Source organism: Caretta caretta, chromosome 24, assembly GCF_965140235.1.
Source record: "Caretta caretta isolate rCarCar2 chromosome 24, rCarCar1.hap1, whole genome shotgun sequence".
In the NCBI taxonomy this organism is placed as follows: Eukaryota; Metazoa; Chordata; order Testudines; family Cheloniidae; genus Caretta; species Caretta caretta.
This window is the reverse complement of record NC_134229.1, coordinates 12220809-12237579: the sequence shown is the minus strand read 5'-3', so window position 1 is coordinate 12237579 and position 16771 is coordinate 12220809. Positions and strand designations below refer to the sequence as shown.

The 16771-nt window shown below is 58.3% G+C and overlaps 1 protein-coding gene across 2 annotated transcripts in view; it reads left to right on the top strand.

Annotated features, from left to right (window-relative positions):
• The window catches only part of CADM3 (cell adhesion molecule 3), a 143813-nt gene that overhangs the window by 88752 nt on the left and 38290 nt on the right, over positions 1–16771 (top strand). For both annotated transcript variants that reach the window (XM_048828907.2, XM_048828908.2), the window contains exons 3-6: positions 10274–10414; positions 11014–11166; positions 11768–11905; positions 13072–13242. In XM_048828907.2, the coding sequence (XP_048684864.1) occupies positions 10274–10414; positions 11014–11166; positions 11768–11905; positions 13072–13242 (603 nt within the window). The remainder of the gene's footprint in view (positions 1–10273; positions 10415–11013; positions 11167–11767; positions 11906–13071; positions 13243–16771) is intronic.

The following is a 16771-nucleotide window of genomic DNA, read 5'->3' as shown; positions in this document are numbered from 1 at the left end:
AGTGTCAGCATGAGGAGAAGCAAAGTCAGCATGAGCAGGAAGAGAAGGAGAAGCAGAGACAGCATGAGCTGGAGCTGGCCAGGCTGAGGAGCAGTGGGGCCCCAGCTGCGGTGAGTGAGGGGCGACTCAAGACTGCAAGGAGTTTTGGTAAGTGCTTCCTGGCCCAGCGTAAGGAGGGGGAGGACATAGATAGCTTCTTGACAGCCTTTGTCAGAATGCCTGTGAGATGCATAGGGTTGAACCTGCAGACAGGCTCCAGTTTCTCACCCCCTTACTGGGCCCCAAAGCCATGGAGATGTACAGTCGAATGACGGGGCAGAGGCAGGGGACTACAAACTGTTCAAAAAGGCCCTGCTCCGTGCGTTTGGGCTGACCCCCGAGATGTACCGGAAAAGGTTCTGGAGTCAGCGTAAAACGCCTGAGGTCACATACCTGCAACTGGTCAACTGAATGCAGGGATATGCCTGCAAGTGGACTGTTAGGGCCCAAGCTAAAGAGGACCTGCTTGACCTAATTGTACTGGAGCAACTGTATGAACAGTGCCCTTTCGACCTGAGGCTATGGTTGGTGGACAAAAAGCTAGAGAACCCACAGCATGCAGGGCAGCTGGCCGACGAGTTTGTGAACAGTCGGTCAGGGGTAGCATGGAGGAGTCCCAAAAAAACAGGCCCCCCCCCGATGCAGAGAGAGAGTCACCATGGGACCTCCCAGTGAGGAAATATGGAGAACCCCCACCCAAGGGGAACGCCTGGCATCAGGACCATCCGACCTGCTCGAGGGGACCAACATGACATGAGCTGCTATCACTGTGGCCAGAGAGGCCACATACGGACCCAGTGCCCCAGGCTCAGGGACAGACTGAGCAGACCCAACCTACCCAGGGTTAACTGGGTAGGGACCCAGCTGGACGAGGGGCAGACAGCCCAGGCAAGGGGGGCTGCCAGCTTACCACCTGCTCAGGAGGGAAGAGTAACCCAGGCCAGCTCCTCCAGAGGGCTGGATACTCTGGACTCAGGGTTCTCGGTTTACAGGGTAGGCGTGGGGCTGTCCCTCCGGAGAGAGTGCCTTGTTCCCCTGGAGGTGGATGGGCGGAAGGTCAATGGATACTGGGATACGGGTGCGGAGGTGATGCTGGCCCGGCCCGAGGTGGTGGTCCCAGATCGGGTGGTGCCCAACACCTACCTGACCCTGACGGGGGTGGGCAGGACCCCATTCAAGGTGCCCGTGGCAAGGGTGCACCTGAAATGGGGGGCCAAGGAGGGCCCCAGGACATGGGGGTGCTCCACCATTTGCCCACTGAGGTTTTGATGGGAGGGGGGACCTAGAGGACTGGCCAAGCAACCCCCAGACCGCCCTGGTTGTGACCTGTAGCCAGAGCCGGCGAGGGGCACTGCACCCCGACCTTGGGGAGGGTATCACACCGGAGGCACAGGACCCTACCCTGGTGGGGAGGGAGCGCCAAGGGGCATGGCTCAGAGAGGCTGTGGCCTCAGATCCGGCCAGTGAGAGGGAACCAGTCCCCATCCCTTCCCCAGCCACTGAGTTCCAGGCCGAGTTGCAGAAAGATCCCTCCTTGCAGAAGCTCAGGGATCTGGCTAACCTCAGTGTGGTATGGACCATGAGGAGAAGGTTGCCAGGAGAAGTTCCTGTGGGAGAAGGGGTTCCTGTACCAAGAGTGGGCTCCCCCAGGGGAAGTGGAGTCCTGTGGGATCAGGAGGCAGCTCGTGGTCCCCCAGAAGTATCGCCACAAGCTACTGTACCTGGCCCATGACATCCCCCGCTCAGGACACCAGGGAATCCGGCGCACCCGGCAGAGGTTGCTACAGAGCTTTTACTGGCCTGGGGTCTTTACCACTGTCCGGCAGTATTGCCGATCCTGTGACCCCTGTCAGAGGGTGGGGAAGGCCCGGGACAAGGGGAAAGTGGCTTTGAAACCTTTGCCCATCATAGAGGAACCTTTTCAGAAGGTGGCCATGGACATAGTAGGACCTCTCAGCAAGACGACCCGGTCAGGGAAAAAAATACGTTCTGGTGATGGTAGATTTTGCCACCCGCTACCCCGAGGCAGTGCCCTTTGCTTCAATGGAAGCAGACACTGTGGCAGATGCGCTCCTGACCATTTTCAGCCGAGTGGGGTTCCCCAAGGAAGTCTTGACAGACCAAGGATCCAACTTCATGTCAGCCCTGCTCCGGTACTTGTGGGAGAAATGTGGGGTCTGGCATAACTGGGCCTCAGCTTATCACCCCCAGTCCAATGGGCTGGTGGAGAGGTTCAATGGGACGCTAAAGATGATGCTGAAAACCTTTATGCACCAGCACCCACAGGATTGGGACAAGTACTTACCTCACCTGCTGTTCGCGTACAGGGAGGTACCCCAGGAGTCTACCGGATTTTCGCCTTTTGAACGGTTATATGGAAGGAGGGTAAGGGGCCCCCCTGGACCTGATGAGACACAAATGGGAAGGGAGGGCCACTCCCAATGGAGAGTCAGTGGTGGAGTATGTCCTGATCTTCCGAGAGAGACTTGCTGAACTCATGGGCCTGGCCAGGGAGAATCTGGCCAGAGCCCAGAAGAAGCAGAAGGTCTGGTATGACCGTATGGCGCAGGCCCGTGCTTACGCCCCCGGGGATCAAGTGATGGTTCTTATCCCCGTGAGAAAGAACAAACTACAGGCCGCCTGGGAGGGCCCTTTCAAGGTTGTCAAGCAGCTAAATGAGGTAAACTATGTGGTGGAGCTGTCTAATCAGGCACACCACTGCCAGGTGTGCCATGTGAATATGATGAAGCCATATTATGCCAGGGGGAATGTGGTGTTGGCAGTGTGCGGACACTGGGAGGAGCAGGGAGATGACCCTTTAGTAGATCTATTCCCTGGGACCAGGGCTGGTTCACCCCTAGAAACAATTCCTCTCTCGGATCAGCTAACCCCTGCCCAGCAAGCTGAGGTCAGGGGGGTGCTGCATCCGTACCGACAGCTGTTTTCTGACCAGCCTGGATGCACTAATCTGACTGTGCGCCGGGTGCAGATAGGATCGCACCCGCCAATAAGATGCTCCCCCTTCCAAGTCACAGGGAAAACTGCTCAGGACCTGGAAAGAGAGGTCAGGGACATGCTGGCTTTGGGGGTGATCCAGGCACCTGCCAGCCCTTGGGCCTCGCCAGTGGTGCTGGTCACCAAAAATGACGGGTCGATCCGGTTCTGTGTGGACTATCAGAAGCTCAATGCCATCACTGTATCTGATGCCTACCCCGTGCCCAGGCCTGATGAGCTCCTAGACAAACTGGGAGGAGCTTGATACCTTACCACCATGGACCTTACAAAGGGCTACTGGCAAGTGCCGTTGGATGTAGATGCCCGGCTGAAATCGGCCTTTATCACCCCTCTGGGGCTCTATGAGTTCCTGACCCTGCCTTTCGGCCTCAAGGGAGCGCCGGCCACCTTCCAGCGCCTGGTGGATCAGCTACTGAGGGGGATGGAGAGTTTTGCCGTGGCGTATATTGATGACATCTGTGTGTTTAGCCAGACCTGGGAGGACCATGTGTCCCAGGTTAGACAAGTGCTGGACCAACTCCAGGAGGCTGGGCTGACCAGCCACCCCCACCTTGCACTTCTCCGCTTTTGAAGTATCTTACCTGGGCCATCGGGTGGGGAGCGGCTGCCTAAAGCCAGAACCAGCTAAGGTGGAGGTGATCAGAGACTGGCCTGCTCCCCACACCAAAATGCAGGTCCAAGCCTTTACTGGGTTGGCAGGATACTACCGAAGATTTGTGCCCCACTTTAGCACCATAGCCACCCCCATCACTGAGCTATGCAAGAAGGGGAAGACAGACAGACAAGGTGGTCTGGACCGAGCAGTGCCAGGAGGCTTTCCGGGCGCTGAAGGAGGCTCTGGTCAGTAGCCCAGTTCTGGCAAACCCAGACTTTGACAAGCCCTTTATGGTGTTCACCGACGCCTCAGACATGGGACTGGGGGCAGTGTTAATGCAGGAGGATGAAAAGGGGGGGAGACACCCCATCGTGTACCTGAGCAAGAAGTTGCTACCCTGGGAGCAACACTACGCAGCCATCGAGAAGGAATGCCTGGCCATGGTGTGGGCCCTCAAGAAACTAGAGCCATATCTCTTCGGGCGACACTTCACCGTGTACACTGACCACTCTCCCCTGACCTGGCTGCACCAGATGAAAGGAGCCAACACCAAACTCCTGAGGTGGAGCCTGCTCCAGCAGGATTATGACATGGATGTGGTCCATGTGAAGGGAAGCGCCAACATGATAGCAGATGCGTTGTCCCGGAGAGGGGGCCCTGAACTTCCCCAGGTCACTGGTCAGAGTGACCCCGCTCAGTTCAGTCTCGAAGGGGGGAGAGATGTGACGCAGCAGGGAGTGGGGAGTGTTGACCTGGGAATGTGGCAGGGGAGTTTCACTGGGGATGGAAGACCTGAGAGCTTGTAACCTGAGCCAGGAGGGGGAGATAACACCTCTGCCTGGGAAACTGGACAAAGGCTGCAGGAGAGAGCCTGCTAGAGGAGATTTGGTTTCAGTTTGGTGCTGGAATGCAGGGAACCCCAGGGCTCGGGTCTAAGCTCCCTGCCCCCCAGAAGGACTTGACTGAGGAGTCCTGGTGGTACCCACAAGCTCTGTTTTAGACTGTGTTTCTATTGTCCAATAAACCTTCCATTTTACGGGCTGGCTGAGAGTCACAGTGAATCTGAGGAAGAGGCCCCGGACTCCCCCACACTCTGTGACATCTATCCTCTTTGGAACCCAGTTTCAGGCAGTTGAAAGCAGCTCTTAAAATCCCTCCTCATTCTTCTCTTCTGCAGACTAAACAATCCCAGTTCTCTCAGTCTCTCTGCATAAGTCATGTGTTCTAGCCCCCTAATCATTTTTGTTGTCCTCTGCTGGACTCTTTCCAATTTATCCACATCCTTCTTGTAGTGTGGGGCCCAAAACTGGACACAGTACTCCAGATGAGGCCTCACCAATGTCGAATAGAGGGGAATGCTCACATCCCTCGATCTGCTGGCAGTGCTCCTACTGATACAGTTCAAAATGTCGTTAGCCTTCTTAGCAACAAGGGCACACTGTTGACTCATATCCAGCTTCTTGTCTTGTGACTGTTCCTTTTAATTTTTGCTTAACTAGCTTCTTCGTGATTGCATATTTCCTCTTTTTTGAAGTTAAATGCTACTGTGATGGGGTTGTTTTTTTTTGGTATTTCCTCTGCACCCCCAATGTTGGTAAGTTTAATTGCATTATCATTGTTTTTACCAAGCGGTTCAGCTATATTCACCCCTTGGACCACATCTTGTGTTCCACTTAGGACTAAATCAAGAATTGCCTCACCCCTTGTAGGTTCCAGGACTAGCTGCTCCAAGAAGCAGTCATTAATAGCATCTAGAAATTTTATCTTTGCATCCCATCCTGAGGTGACATGGACCCAATCAATATGGGGAGAGTTGAAATCCCTGACTATTAATGGAGTTTTCTGTTTTTGTAGCCTCTCTCTCCTGAGGATCTCTTATCCCTTTGGGATTTGTTGTCATGATGATGATGGAGGATATGCTTGGAGATGTCCGTAACAGCATGGCACCCACCTCTTGCAAGCACCCTCTTCTGGTTGGCTGTGTCTGCAGTCTTTAAATCAGTCCTGGCCCTCGTATCGGGCCGTACTCTCAGGGCTTCCTCCCTGGAGGCAGTGGTTTCACCCTTTTAGTCTGTTTTGGCCCCTGCACTCCAGCTGGCCTTCCTGACAGCTCAGTCCTCTTCTGTGGATTTACTGCTGTCCAGTTGTAGGCCCTTCTCCAGTGGTCTATTGGGGGTGGGATCCAGGCCTGCCCACTACTCTGGGTCTCAGCCCAGGGACCCTAAGAATAGCAGCCACACGCTTGCATGTCCTTTTAGCAAAGCTGCCTTCAGCTCCCTGGGCCACTTCCCTGTGGCCTCAGCCTTCACCAATACCTTACCCTTGGCTCAGGGCTCTACTAAACTCTGTCCCAGCAGCCAGCCAATAGCTCTTCCTCACTCCCCCAGTCCCTACTAGCACTGAGCTGTCCATTGTGTTGCAATGCCCTTGGTCAGTCAGGAGCATCATCTGAACTCCTCTATCTCTAGCAAGGAACTGCCGGTCTCTGACTCCTCAGCTCCCTTTTTATAGGGCCCTCCTGGGCCCTGATTTGCTGCTTCCCCTGCAGTCACTGATACACACCTATGCACTGACACCAGCTCTTGCCCCTTTTTGACCTCAGCAGCTAGTCAGAGTTTGGGGCTGTGGGGATGGTGGGAGTAGAAATTGGTAATAGCCATTTCTGTGATGCCATTTTGTTTATTTCAAAGAATGTAAAAAATCCTGTAGTCTGAACACAGAAAGAATTGAGAAGCAGGGAGGAGCTTAAAGCCTCTTTAGCCAACAGACCCCAAAGTTCTCCCTCCAGCTTCTTCCAGGGTCACACTGGGTATGTTTACACCACAGTTAGACACCCTCGGCTGGCCCCTGCCAGCTGACTAGGGCTTGTGGGGCTCAGGGCCTGTTTAACTGTGGCCTGGGGGAGCTGGCTTGGGCTGCAGCCTGAGCTTTGGGCCCCTCCCACCTTGCAGGGTCTTAGCGCCCGGGCTCCAGCCAGAGCCTGGAAATCTACACCGCAGTTAAACAGCCCCTTAGCCCAAGCACCGTGAGCCCCAGTCAGCTGGCACAGGCCAGCTGCAGGTTTTCGTTGCAGTGTAGAGATACCCACTGTGTTCACTGGCTACTGCTTGGCTTTCTTGCTTTATGCCTCTGCCCTGTATCTGTCTATTCTCAGTTTCTGTGGGTTCTGCTGTCAGACACACCACAAACTGCAAAACACCGATACATGCATAAACACATACTTACATACGTACAGACATACACACATTACATGTCCACACATGCATACACCCCCCCTTACACTCACATATGTTAAATGTTTCCACATAAACTAGGGGTGGGCAAACTACAGCCCCCGGACTGCATCCAGCCCATTAGACCTTTTAATCCAGCCCTCAAGCTCCAGTTGAGGAGCAGAATCAGGGGCTTGCCTCACTCCACGCATACCATGGCTCCTGGAAGCAGCAGCATGTCCCCCCTCTGACTCCTACACATAGGGGCAGTGTGACAGGGTTGGGACTCACCACCACAGCACCTCCTGTTGGTCACTGTGGGAATTAGCTCAGTCCATGTGGAGCACCCTCCGCTGGTAGTGTCCCATCCATCTCTTGCCCTCTGTTGGCATCTGGACCCACATTGCTCCCTTCTCGCAGCAGCCTCTTCAGAACATTGCCCTCCAGCAGTGCCCCCTCATCCACGCTCACCCCCTTCCAGAGGGCAGTTAACAGCAGTCTTTCCGCTTTGCCCCAACCACAGTGGCCAACCACACCCCCAGAGTCTAAGCCCTTTTGTCAGGGGTTGGGTGCAGTCTGCTATGGCCACTTCTAACAGCCAGGTGTAAGGGCAAGGAGTGGACCCAGGCTCACCTTCTACTCTGGGTCCCAACTCAGGGACCCTTTGGTGGCAGCCTTTCTGCCTGCCCTCCATCTCTCCTTTTGGGCCATTTCCCCTTCAGCCCCTTTGCACCAGCTAGGCCCTTTCCTCAGGGCCTGCAGCCTGGCAGGTACCAGGCTGGAGTTCCCTTCTGCTCCCCTGGCCTGCCCAGTACTGCACTGTCCCTGGTGCTAGTCTCCTCACACAGGAGACAGACCTTCACCCTCTGAAGGCCTAGGAGAAACTACCTGCTGCTTGCCTGGGCAGCCTTTATATAGGGCCTAGCCTGGCCATGATTGGCTGCCTCTTGCTCAGCCCTGATTGGCTCCCCGCAGGCTCTCTCTGATTGGCTGACTGTCTGCGCAGCCGCTCTGGTCTGCTGTAGCCCAATCTGGCCTGGGGGTGGGGCACCGCCCCACCACAGGCAGCCAGGGGGCTGTACACACTGATCCTGCCCCAAGTGCCAGTTCTGTAGCTCCCATTGGCCAGAGCACTCACCCCCCTGCACCCCAACCCCCTGTCCCAGCCTGCATCCCTCTCTCACACCCTGAACCCCTCGTTTCTGGGCCCACCCTGGAACCCACACCCCCAGCCCAGAGCCCATACCCCCTCCCACACCCCAACCCCCTGCCTCAGCCTGGAGCCCCCTGCAATACTCTGAACCCCTCTGCTAAACCCCAAGCCCTCAGACTCCTCCTGCATCCCAAACCCCTCATCCCTGGCCCCACCCCAGAGCCTGCACATCCAGCCAGAGTCCTCACCCCCTCCTGCATCCCAACTCCCAATTATGTGGGCATTCATGGCCCGCCATATAATTTCCATACTCAGATGTGGCCCTCAGACCAAAAAGTTTGCCTACTCCTGACATAGACCCCCCCCCAACAGCCCCATGTGAAAGGAGGGGACAGCTAGTACTCCCTGTGAGTCTCGCAGCCCGCACTCAGGGCAGCAGAGCACTTTGTGACAGTGGCAGGGGGCATGCCCGGCCCCCTGCCCAGCATGGATTACATCTGAGGGACTGGTCCGGCCTCTCCTGCTGCACGTGCTGCTTGGGGACCCACTGCACGGTCAGCACTATCGCTAGCCTGGAGTCTGCCCCAGCCTGTTGCTGAGCTGGCTGCTGGCTCCGCTCCCTGCAGCAGCCTCCAGAATCACTGGGCATGCTGGAGCCAGCTGGGCTCTGGGCCAGGGCGGGCAGGGGAGCCAGGAGACCCAGGCACCCTGAGAGGGCAGGGGATCCAGAGGCCTGGAGCAGGAAATTCCTCCCTAGATATTCAGCCCAACACCTGTGTCGTGCCTCCCACCTGGGACTGAAGGGGAGAGAGAACATGGGAGGGGGAGCCTCTGGGATCCCGCATTCCCTTCCTTTCCCTTTGCTTTGGGTTGATATGCCCTTCCTCACCCCACAGAAGGGGCCATCCACCCTGATGCTCCAGCGTAGCCAGAACTCCCCAAGGACTCAGCCTCCCCAACCCTCATGGGCTGAGCCAGCCCTCCCCCACTCTGTGAGCCGCCCCTCCCCTTCTTCCCCCTGAGCCATGTCCACCTCTCAAACTGATTATTATTTATCATTGTTCTGTTCATTGCATCCACCTGTCCCTCTTGGAGTGGGGAACAAGTCCTGCTGGTCCAGCCTCTGCCCAATGGGCAGGGGATTCGCACTGCACCAGCCTGTTCCTGATGGGCAGGGGATTCGCACTGCTCCAGGCTGTCCCCAGTGGGTGGGGGATTCCCACTGCACCAGTCTGTTCCTGATGCACGGGGGATTCACACTGCGCCAGGCTGTCCCTGATGAGCAGGGGATTCGCAGTGCATCAGGCTGTCCCTGATGGGTGGGGGATTCCCATTGCACCAGACTGTCCCTGGTGCGTGGGGGATTTGCACTGCTCCAGCATGTCCCCAGTGAGCAGGGGATTCACACTGCTCCAGGCTGTCTCCGGTGGGCAGGGGATTCACACTGCACCAGGCTGTCCCCAATGGGCAAGGTATTTTCACTGCACCAGGCTGTCCCTGATGGACAGGGGATTCACACTGCACCAGGCTGTCCCTGGTGGGCTCGTGGGTTGCAGTCCCAACTGCCCTCGCCGGTTCTCACATACATGGTGGGTGCAGGGGGCTCAGGCGCAGACCATAGTCAGGGTGCAGCATAGGCAGAAGGCCACACCTGTCCCTATGGAAAGGGCAGTGCCAGGTGCTGCCTGGAATCAGGATCTGCTCCATGTGGGTGATGCCAGAGAGTCCAGGATGGAGGGGACCTCAGGCCCAGGGTGAATGACCAGCCTAGTGCTGACTCTGCACCCAGCCCACATGGTCTGTGTGCTGTCCTGCTGTGGGCGTGGGCCCTGGCAGAGCACCCAGCAGCTGCTATCTCTAGGGATGGGGAGGGTGAGTTGGGCACAACAGGAGAAAGGCCTCTTTGTACAGCCAGTGGGAGTGGAGCCACCTACAGCCAGGGCTGTGTGCTGGGGCTACTGGCCAGGGGCTTTCGGCTCTGGCCTGGCAAAGGAGCAGAGGCGGGACGAGAACTCGGGGCCATGACCCCAGGGAGTGGGGCGGCTGGAATGTGCCTCTCAAGGCCCAGGCACGGACATGCAGCAGGGGTCAGCCAGCGGCAGGGGTTACACTCCCATCTGGCCAAAGACGGTCTTTCACCTTCATCCCAGTGCACACAGGGAGGAGCCTTGGCTGCTGGGAGACGGATGGTGCCCAGCACAGGGTGGGCCCAGGAGCACAGGGGTCAGCCCAAGCTGATATCTGCCTGTTTGCCCCCAGAGAGCCAGCCCACGACATCTGATGAGACGGTGGTGGCAGGTGGCACCGTGGTGCTGAAGTGCAGGGTGGAGGATCCCGACGACTCCTCACTGCAGTGGTCCAACCCAGCCCAGCAGACGCTCTACTTTGGGGAGAAACGAGGTATTGCCAGCAGCCCCAGCTGGGCCTGGAAGGGCCCTGCTCGCCTCTCCCTGGGCCTCAGGTTAGACTGGCTGTGAGGGGAACAGGCTCCAGAGAGCACTCCTCAGCCTTTCCCCCTGCATGAGGAGTGGGGTGAGAGGGAATGGTGCCCCAAGGGAGTTGGGGAGCAGCATCCCGGGGCAGTGGAAAGGGGAAGCAGTACTCCAGGGAACAGGACAGGGGCAGAGGGGAAACAGTGACCCTGGCGGGGGGAGGAGGGGACGAGGTACAGCAGTACCCTGCGTGGATGAGGGGAAGCAGTGCCCCACGGGGATGGGATGAAGGGAAACAGTGCCCCACAGTGGGAGTGGAAGCAATGCCTCACAGGGCGAAGGGGAAGAAATGCCTCACAGGGGGAGGGAAAGCAGTGCCCTGTGGGAACAGGGCGAAGGGAAGCAGTGCCCCATGGGGACGGGGAGAGGGGAAGCACTGCACCATGGAGGGAGGAGAACCAGTGCTCAGTGCAGGAGGATGTGCTGCTGGGTTGAAGCGTGACCTGGCAGCTCCTGCTGGCTCTCAGTCCTGGCCAGCATAGCTAATCCCTCTTGCTCTGGCCCCAGCGCTCCGGGATAACAGGATCCAGCTGGTGAAGTCCACACCCAACGAGCTGGCCATCAGCATCAGCAACGTGGTGCTGGCGGATGAGGGCGAGTACACCTGCTCCATCTTCACCATGCCTGTGCGGACGGCCAAGGCCCTCGTCACCGTGCTGGGTGAGGGCTTGCGACTCCCTTCCCCTGGGGAACCCGCTCAGCACCCTGGGCAATGGAGCCTGCTTGTGCACAGGGCCCAGTGAGTGTGACCCTGGCCTGGCAGCAGCCTGCACGATCCCCTCCCCCAACCTGCCAGCTCCTGGTGCTGGGCCCCTGCTGTTGCTGAGGGGTGGGTGCCCCAGCCCTCAGAGGCCTGGCCACAGCCCCTGGGGACTCTCCTGGGTTCCCCTCCAAGCTGCAGGGCCTGGATTCTCCTCACAGCCCCAACCTGAGCGCAGCCAGCCACTCCCACTCTGCAGCCAGTGGCAAAGCCTCCAGCCAGGGCTCCGTGTCTGGGCGTATCCCTGTGTCTGCATGTGCCCATGTGTATGTGTGTCTGAGTGTGTCCGTGTGTCTGCATGTGCTAGCGTGTCTACCCCTTCCCATTTGTGCTTGTGTCTGTGTATGCATGTGTCTCTGTATCTGTGTGTCTTCCTGTCTGTTTGCGCCTGTCCTGTTCTCTGCGCCCGCCCTTGTCCTGCCCGTGCTCGGGAGGAATCAGGAGGGGAGTTCAGGGGTGCGGAGGGACAAGACGTTCTCTGTTCCTTGCCCTCTCCCCCAGGAATCCCCCAGAACCCTCAAATCTTTGGCTATGAGCTGCCCATCCGAGAGATGGAGATGGCCCAGCTGACGTGCCGATCCTCTGGCAGCAAGCCAGCTGCCCAGCTCCACTGGAAGAAAGGCAACAAGGAGCTGCAAGGTAGGTGCTGGCTGCAGGGCACCAGGGCATATTGGGAGCCCAGCTCTGGTGAAGCAGCGTAAGGTCTGAACCTTGCAGCTTGGCCCGCAACAGAAGGGGAGAACCTGCCCTTGCTCAGTAAAAATCTGAGGCTGCCCTAGCCCAGGGCCTCAGGCTGGGCACTGCTGTCCCTGGGGCCTAATCGGCCACTGCAGGCGGATGGCACCTTAGTGAAGATCTTTCCCTGGTGCTGAGCCTGCAGAGAGGGAGCTGGCCCCAAGGGCCTGGGGTGGGCAAAGGGGTAAAGCACCACCCAGCTCTGAGACAGACAGAAAACAAAGTAAAATTCACGGTCCCTTTGCAGCATGGCCACGGGCAGCAGCGGGCGGCAGAGTGTCCTGCAGCACTAGGCTGCATCGTGAGTCTGCTAAGAAGGGGGAGCAGGGAGGTGGCACAGAGCCTAGTTAGGTAATAATGAGGGCTGGGGAAGAGTGAGGAACCCTAGAGGGACCTGCCCCCATGAGCCAGCGAGGACTCGTTGCCCAAGGCAATGTGTTGTGCCCTGGGGGGAATGACCTGACCTGGGCCCTAAGCCAGGGGACAGCACTCAGTACATTGGAGATGTGGGAGCAGCTCTCTGGTGCCCTGGCCATTGCTCAGACCCCACATGGGGGGACTATTGGGGCCCTCCAGGAAGAGCAGGGCCGGTACAGTGGGGCTGTTTGAATCTGAGGACACAAGGGTGGGAGGCAACACAACGAGCTGCTCTGAGACGCCAGGTCAGGCTCCAGACATGCCTTCTCATACCATGACCAAGGGGATGCTCAGTGGCACTGCAAAGGAATACTGGTAAACGCTGTGCCCAGCACACTTCGCCTGCGGCACTCTTTGCCCCAAAGAGGCCCTGGGGGCCCAGAGCCAGGATTCCGGACCAGGCAGACAGGCCAGGATACCTGGTGGAAGGGCTGTGCACCCTCCTGCAGGGCACCAGCTGACCACTAGCCGAGGGGAGCTGGGAGCCAGGTTCTCCCATCACTAGCAGCTCCTGTCCCTTGCTCTGAAGCAACGGGTGCTGGCTAGCATGGCAGGTGGGAGAGGTGCAGATAGGCCCCGTGGGTAAGATGGAGTCACTCCCGTGCCCTGTGCAGGCCCCACGCTGATAGCACCTGTTCCTTTGCCCCCCAAAGGTGGGGCCCTCGAGGTGATGGAAGATTCCAACGGGAAAACCTTCACTGTCACCAGCCGCGTTGAGTTCACCGTCACCAAAGAAGACAACGACGTGGATGTGACCTGCACAGTGGATCATGAGTCCCTGCAGAACTCGGAGAGATCCGCAAGCCAGAAACTGCAGGTCTACTGTACGTACAGGACAGCCACGGCGGGGGAGGGGGAGGCATCCGGGGACTGTGCTTGGAGTGTCGTGGGAGCATGACGAGGAGCAGATGAGACTGAAAGGAGGCATGAGCCAGTGACCAGCCCTCCACAGGCACCCCATGCCTCACACGAACACCCCGCCTATAGCTACATGTCACCCGCACCCGCTCACAGCCCACCCCAACCCCCCACAGCCCACAAACCCCACACACAACAGACACACAGCCCACGGCCTACTACACCCCGCATAGCCCACTGCTTACCACCTCAAACACAGCCTGACACCCCCGGCACACGGCCTACGGCTTACCACCTCCAACACAGCCCTCTGCCTACTACCTCCCCACACACACAGCCCATGGCCTACCACCCTCCATACACAGCCCACCACTAATCACCGCTACGTCAACAGCGCCAGAACCAGGGGTGAGTGGGGCATGGCCCCCCCACCATGGCCTCCCCATGGGTGTAGTTTGGCCGGGCAGGGAGAAGTGTTACCTCCCCCAAATGCAAGACTTGCACAGGTGCTGTACTTCGCAGCAAGGGAGATGATCAGTTATCAGTTATCAGTTCCCCTGCCTCAAACTACAGCCTTTACTCGTGCCACTCCACACCTGCCCGAGGCTTGCAGTTTGGGGGGCAATGCCGCCCCCTCACCACCGAACAACACCCATGTTAAAAAGTGGGGAGGCCAGGTCTGGCAGTGGTGGTCCCCCCACTTCTACAATGATTCTGATGCCCTTATCCTATGTGCAAAGACATCCCACCGCTACCGACCCTGACACATACACAGCCCACTGCTAACCACCGCCATGTACACACAGCCCACCATTACCAACTGCATTGCACACACAGCCCACTGCTAACCACCCTGACGCACACACCGCCAATCACTACCGACCGCGATGCGCACACAGTCCACTGCTAACCACCCTGACAAACGCAGAGCCCACTACTAACCACCCCATACACACACAGCCCACTGATAACCAACCTGACTCACATATCCCACTGTTAACAAACCCAATACACACACATCTCACCGTTAACCACCCCATGCACACACAGCCCACCGCTAACCACCCCTACGTGCACACATTCCTCTGTTGCTGACCCCGACGCACACACAGATCACTGCTAGCCACCCTCACACACACACAGGCCACCACTAACCATTTTTTGTGCACACACAGCCCAGAGCTTCACCCCCCGTACACACACAGAGCTCACCGCTAACCACTCCCCCGACACACACAGCCCACTGCTAACCACCCTGATGCACACACAGCACACCACTACCAACCGCGATGCACACACAGACCACTGCTAACCACTCCATACACATACAACCCATTGCTAACCACACTGTCGCGCACACAGCCCAGAGCTACCCCCACACACACAGCCCCGTGCTAGCCACGCCATACACACACATCCCACTGCTACCACCCTGACGCACACACAGCTCACTGCTAACCCCCTACCGTGCACACACAGCCTATCCATCCCCTACGCACACACAGCCCACCGCTATCCATCCCCTATGCATACACAGACCACTGCTAACCCCCACTACGTAGGCACAGCTCACCGCTGACCCCACCCATGCACACACAGCCCACCACTATCCATCCCCTACGCACACACAGCCCACCGCTATCCATCCCCTATGCATACACAGACCACTGCTAACCCCCACTACGTAGGCACAGCTCACCGCTAACCCCACCCATGCACACACAGCCCACCACTATCCATCCCCTACGCACACACAGCCCACCACTATCCATCCCCTACGCACACACAGCCCACCGCTATCCATCCCCTATGCATACACAGACCACTGCTAACCCCCACTACGTAGGCACAGCTCACCGCTAACCCCACCCATGCACACACAGCCCACCACTATCCATCCCCTACGCACAAACAGCCCACCGCTATCCATCCCCTACGCACACACAGCCCACTGCTAACCCCCACTACGTAGGCACAGCTCACCGCTAACCCCACCCATGCACACACAGCCCACCACTATCCATCCCCTACGCACACACAGCCCACCACTATCCATCCCCTACGCACACACAGCCCACTGCTAACCCCCACTACGTAGGCACAGCTCACCGCTAACCCCACCCATGCACACACAGCCCACCACTATCCATCCCCTACGCACACACAGCCCACCGCTATCCATCCCCTACGCACACACAGCCCACTGCTAACCCCCACTACGTAGGCACAGCTCACCACTAACCCCACCCATGCACACACAGCCTGCTGCTAACCATCGCCTACGTACACACAGCCCACTGATAACCCCACTATGTAGACCAGGGGTGGGCAAACTTTTTGGCCCGAGGGCCACATCAGGGAATAGAAATTGTATGGCGGGCCATGAATGCTCACAAAATTGGGGTTGGGATGTGGGCTCTGGGGTGGGGCTGAGGATGAGGAATTTGGGGTGTAGGAGGGTGCTCTGGGCTGGGATCAAGGGGTTCAGAGGGCGGGAGGGGGATCAGGGCTAGTGCAGGGATGCAGGAAGGGGTGCAGGGTCTGGCTAGAGGTGCGGGCTTTGGGGTGGGGTTGGGGATGAGAGGTTTGGGGTGCAGGAGGGTCTCCGGGCTAGGATCAAGGGGTTTGGAGAGCGGGAGGAGGATCAGGGCTGGGGCAGGGCTGTGGGAAGGGGTCCAGGTTCCCAATGGGGGTGTGGGCTCTGGAGTGGGGCTGGGGATGAGAGGTTTGGGGTGCAGGAGGGTGCTCCAGGCTGGGATCGAGGGGTTTGGAGAGCGGAAGGGGGATCAGGGCTGGGGCAGGGGGTTGGGGTGTGGGGAGATACTCAGGGGTGCAGGCTCCGAGCGGCGCTTACCTCAAGCGGCTCCCGGAACTAGTGTCATGGCCCTTCTCCATCTCCTATGCGGAGACATGGCCAGGTGGCTCTGCACTCTGCGCCATCCGCAAGCACTGCCCCTGCAGCTCCCATTGGAGTGCCGGAGGGGGCCATTGGAGCGCGTAGGAGCTGGAACAGGGCCATGCCACAGCTTCCCAGAGCTTCCCAGAGCTTTCCAACCCTGCACCCCAGCCGGAGTGGGGCTGAGCCCCGTAGTGCGGCCTCCTGACCCAGTGCCCCAGCCAGAGTGGGGCCGAGCCGGGTGGTGCAACTCGCAGGCCGGCTTAAAACGGCTCGCAGGCTGGATCCAGCCCGCGGGCCGTAGTTTGCCCACCCCTGATGTAGACACAGCTTACCGCTAACCCCGCCGCACAGTCCGCCACTAACCACTTCATACGTACACACAGCCCACCACTAACCACTCTCTTAGACACATACAGTCCACCACTCACTGTCCCCTATGTGCACACATCCCACCTCTAACCACACAGCCCACCACTAACCATCCCCTGCACACACACACAGCCCACTGCTAATCACCCCCATGCACAAAGAGCCCACTGCTAATCACTAATACACACACACACAGCCCACCACTAAACACCCCTTCACACACGTGC